Source organism: Dama dama, chromosome 23, assembly GCF_033118175.1.
Source record: "Dama dama isolate Ldn47 chromosome 23, ASM3311817v1, whole genome shotgun sequence".
NCBI classification, from domain to species: Eukaryota; Metazoa; Chordata; class Mammalia; order Artiodactyla; family Cervidae; genus Dama; species Dama dama.
In genome coordinates, this window is record NC_083703.1 from 75,259,720 (window position 1) to 75,264,208 (window position 4,489).

The window sequence follows — 4,489 nt, forward strand, 5'->3', positions numbered from 1 at the left end:
CTACATATAATGCACTTTAATATTTTCTAATCTTTGATTCCATTTCTTTTTGTAATATGCTGGCTGCATCCCATTGTATTGGTTTCAAGAGGACTATGTCATGAACACAACAACAAAAAAGGCTGGGTTAGAGAGCTGATAAAGATACGCTGCCACCAACTGAGGCCCTGTCCTAGTCTCTCCAGGACTGGAAAGCAGTTCAGTGTGGTTCACTGGTTCAGTATGCGGTTCAGCGTTTTGTAACGTCACGCCCTTCAATCTGAGGTGTACGCCTTACAGCTGCAGAGAAAGCCTGAGATTTATTCTGAACGCCCAGTCCAGCCAGACACATACAGAGTGAGTGAGAACAGTGAACTGCAGGTGGTAACGCCAAACAAGCACAATCACAGCACTGAAAATCACCCGACCATCTTTATTTAGGTAGCATCTCGTACCCATGGCCTCCTTCAAATGTGCTGTGAACAGCTTCCTGCCTGTGGTTGTCACACAGAGAATTCTTCTAGCCCACCATGGATCTCTTTCTCCCTCTGAGGCGCACCTCATCTAATTTTTTTAACACTGGTTTGGCCTTTCTGGAGGAGGTGGAGTAGCTCTTCAGAAAGGCTTCGAACACAGTCTCAGTGTTGGGATGGGTACTGAGGAAGGCCTTCTCTAGCACGTACAGGTCAACTCCCTTGTCTTCCGGAAGTGCTGAAATGAAGCTCAGCCCAAAGTCTATGAGCACAATGTTCAGCTGCTCCAGAGGGGGTTTTAGGAGCATGTTGGATGTGGTGAGGTCACCATGAATGAGGTCTTCATCGTGCATTCGAGCCAAAACCTGCCCAATTGTCCTGGCTAAGCCCAGGAGACTTTGGGGAGATTTTTCAGTCTCCAGAGTGGATTCAATATAATCTCGAACAGTCACTGAGCCTTCGATTTCTTCCATAAATAAGCAGTTGGAAGCATAGTCCACAAAAAAGACAACTGGGGCACATATTCCTGTAACCAAGATATAAGGGGTCATTGAATTAGATACTTTTTTTTTTCTTAATAGTAAGCTTAATTTTCTAGCTCAATCAGAAAAATTTTCCAGTGTGTATCTGCATATTTGGGGGGAAAAATTTAGAAATACTGCAGAATGTACAGCTTTCCTTCTCTGGAAGTTTCTCCTGCCAGACTATGCTTAGACCACCCCAGCTAAGGTCAGCACAGCCAAAGCTCCCTCCTCCCTTTCACCCACTGAGATTGAACTTCACTTGTCATATTGGGGTTTCCCTGGTAGCTCAGCTGGTAAAGAATCCACCTCCAATGCAGGAGAACCCAGTTCAATTCCTGGGTCCAAAAGATCCACTGGAGAAGGGATAGGCTACCCACTCAAGTATTCTTGGGTTTCCCTGGGGGCTCAGTTGATAAAGAATCCGCCGGCAACGTGGGAGACCTGAGTTCGATTCCTGGGTTGGGAAGATCGCTTAGAGAAGGAACAAGGCTACCCACTCCAGTATTTCTGGCCTGGAAAATTCCATGGACTGTGTAGTCCATGGGTCGCAGAGTCGGACACAACTGAGCGACTTTCACTTTCACTGTCATACTTCTTCCCTAAAATACAAATCCAAATAGAGCCAGAAGGGTAAGCACCAACAGTCATATGTTCAAACATATGAAAGCAGTTTCCCCGACAAGGACACAAGCAGGAGGTCAAGCAGCATGCTGGCTTAGAGATGCATCTTTACAGAGAGGAAGGACAGGTTCAAATCCCAGCTCCCTTCCTTATTAACTGTGTATCTTTAAAGACACATGCATTTCTCTAAGCCTTCATTTCTGCCTCTATAACATGAGAACAGTATACCAATAATCCAACGACTTCACTGAGTTTGAAGAGTCAATGACTCTTTACTGAATGTCAATCACACTCAAGACACTTCAAGATACTAGAGACAAACGTGTAGAGATACAGCAGGAAACAAAGCAACTGGGGTCCCTGCTTAATAGAACGTAGCTCCTGGAAAGGGTGAAAATAGGAAATATGAACGCATGCGTAACTGCAAATCCAAGCAAGGGCAGAGACAGTGTGCTTGGTGGCAACTGAATTTCTTCCAGATCTCCCAACACCTAACAATGTCTCAGTGTACAGCAGATGCCTAAAAAATTACCAATGAAAGAAACAAACATAGAAAGTGTAAAAGTGAAAAGCCAGTGTTGCTAAGTCAGAGGGATAGGGGGTGAAAGCCTTACTAACTGTAAACTTGAGCAAGTTACTTCTCCCCTCTGAACCTTGTTTCTCAACAGAGGCAAAGGTTTATGGTCATGGTGCAAAATAGTGTTTAGTCAAAGCTATGGTTTTTCCAGTAGTCATGTACGGATGTGAGAGTTGGACTATAAAGCAAGCTAAGTGCCAAAGAATTGATGCTTTTGAACTGTGGTGTTGGAGAAGACTCTTAAGAGTCCCTTGGATTGCAAGGAGATCCATCCAGTCCATCCTAAAGGAGATCAGTCCTGAATATTCATTGGAAGAACTGATGCTGAAGCTGAAACTCCAACACTTTGGCCAGCTGATGTGAAGAATTGACTCATTTGAAAAGACACTGCTACTGGGAAAGACTGAAGGCAGGAGAAGGGGACGACAGAGAAAGAGATGGTTGGATGGCATCACCGACTGGATGGACATGAGTTTGGGCAAGCTCCGGGAGTTGGTGATGGACAGGGAAGCCTGGTGTGCTACAGTCCGTGGAGTCGCAAAGAGTCAGACACGACTGAGCGACTGAACTGAGCCAGACTGTGTGAACCCAAAGACCCTGGCTCCTGGACAAGTACTTGTAAATACATCTGCTTCTTAAAAGTAACTAATAAAAAAATAACAGTGGTGGAAAGTTGAGACTGTACAGATGGGGAAACTGAGGCTCGGGGCAGTTAAAAGACATGCTTAATGTTGAGTAAAGGTGGAAGAGTCGGGAACTGAACCAGCCGCCAAGAGCTCCGGGACAAATGCTCATCACTACAACGTCAAATGACTTCTTAAGAGTTAATGAAAGGAAAAGAAGGATCAAGGATGACATTTCTTAATGGAAAGCCTAGAAGAAGGTACAAATGGAGAAACTGAGTCAAATCTCGCCCCACCCCTACCCCCGCAGCGCAGGGGAGCCCCTCACCTGCGTCGCTCGGGCCCCGGAGCCTCGGGGGTTTCCCGCGTCCCCAAGCTGGGCCGTCTTACCTGCGCGGCGACAGCGGAGCAACGCCCGGGCCTCCTGCACAGTCCGCCGCCGGCTGAGCCGCGCTTCCAGCGTCGGGTGCCGGTAGCCCTTGGGGAAGCGGTGCTTCACCACGGCCGCGCGGCCCTGGAAGCGGCCGCGGAATACGCGCGCCTCGGCGCCCTGCTTCACCAGCTCCAGGCCGCTCAGGAAGCGGCTGCTCCGCTCTCGGGCTGCGGCCAGCGCTTCGGCCCCGGGCGCCAGCTCCTCGTTCGGCTCAGCCGCAGCAGCGCCGGCCGCCGCCATGTTTGCGTTTCAGCGTCGCCGTGCGGAGCCCCTCGGCCGCCTCCGGAAACTGTCGGGGCTGCTTCGGCTCGCTCCGGAAATGCTCGGGCCTCTTCGGTCTCTCTAAGGCCGACTCTTTTGCCTCGTGGAAGTGGTTCTCCCTCCCAACCTTTCAGCTCTTTTCTAAGGCTCCTGGCCCCGCCAGTCGGCTCTTCGACTATTTCCGTAAACCCTCGGCAGCTCTCCGTGAGCCGCTCTTTCCACTCCTCGGCTCTTTCCGGAAGCCCTTCGTGACTCTTGCGGTTGGCTTTGGTGGCGCCACCTCTCAGCTCTTCGGCTATTTCCGGAAAGCTTCGGCGTCTCTGAAAAACCTCTTTTGGAATCTGCTCTCAGTAATCTATCTGGATCCTGGGAAGTTGTACTTCACAGTCCCTCCGTTCATTCATACACAGGGAAGGTAACCTTTTCAAACATCAGACCCTTTGTTTTGGCCTAATGTGGTTTCCAGCACCTTTCATCAGTTCAGCCTACTTGAAGCTCCTATAGAACCAATTCTATTTGGTTTGGAAAACCCAGTTTCCCAAGTTTGTAGTTTCATTATCATAATTCTTAGTGTCCATATGGTCATCTCCATGGTTACCAAATCTGTCTGAATTGCTCTGTATGGTTGTTAGCATAACTGAGGCCATCTTGGGTCTGTACAGTTCCTTCTGCTCACCCTACCTACCTATGGCTGTTCTGTGTAGTAAATCTCTGTCATCAGTGATTTTTAGGTCCAGGTGGCCTCTATACTTTGTTAGCCTCCAAACGATAAAGACCTTTGCTGATGTACTCTTGGTTCCTGCAAAAACTAGTTACCCATTCATGAATCTTGACTGAGGAATGCACTTCCTGTTTCCAAGGATGTACCCCTAAACTGTAGGTTAACTGTAAAATTGTCCCAATGGCCTCTCGAAGGTTCAGAGTGCAGCTGCAAATGCTTCTAGATTGCCGTCTGTTATGCCCGACGTCCGAATCCCCGAGCGGGAAGAGAGAAGGCT

At 48.6% G+C, this 4,489-nt stretch overlaps 1 protein-coding gene across 1 annotated transcript; it reads right to left on the reverse strand.

The window, feature by feature from the left end:
• Positions 1–392: 392 nt before the first annotated feature.
• TP53RK (TP53 regulating kinase) lies at positions 393–3,682 on the reverse strand. Its single transcript, XM_061127409.1, has 2 exons — positions 3,188–3,682; positions 393–978 (listed from the first exon to the last, which is right to left on the reverse strand). The coding sequence occupies exons 1-2, from the start codon at positions 3,468–3,470 to the stop codon at positions 500–502; spliced, it is 762 nt and encodes a 253-aa protein (XP_060983392.1). The 5' UTR covers positions 3,471–3,682; the 3' UTR covers positions 393–499.
• Between the last annotated feature and the right edge of the window lie 807 nt (positions 3,683–4,489).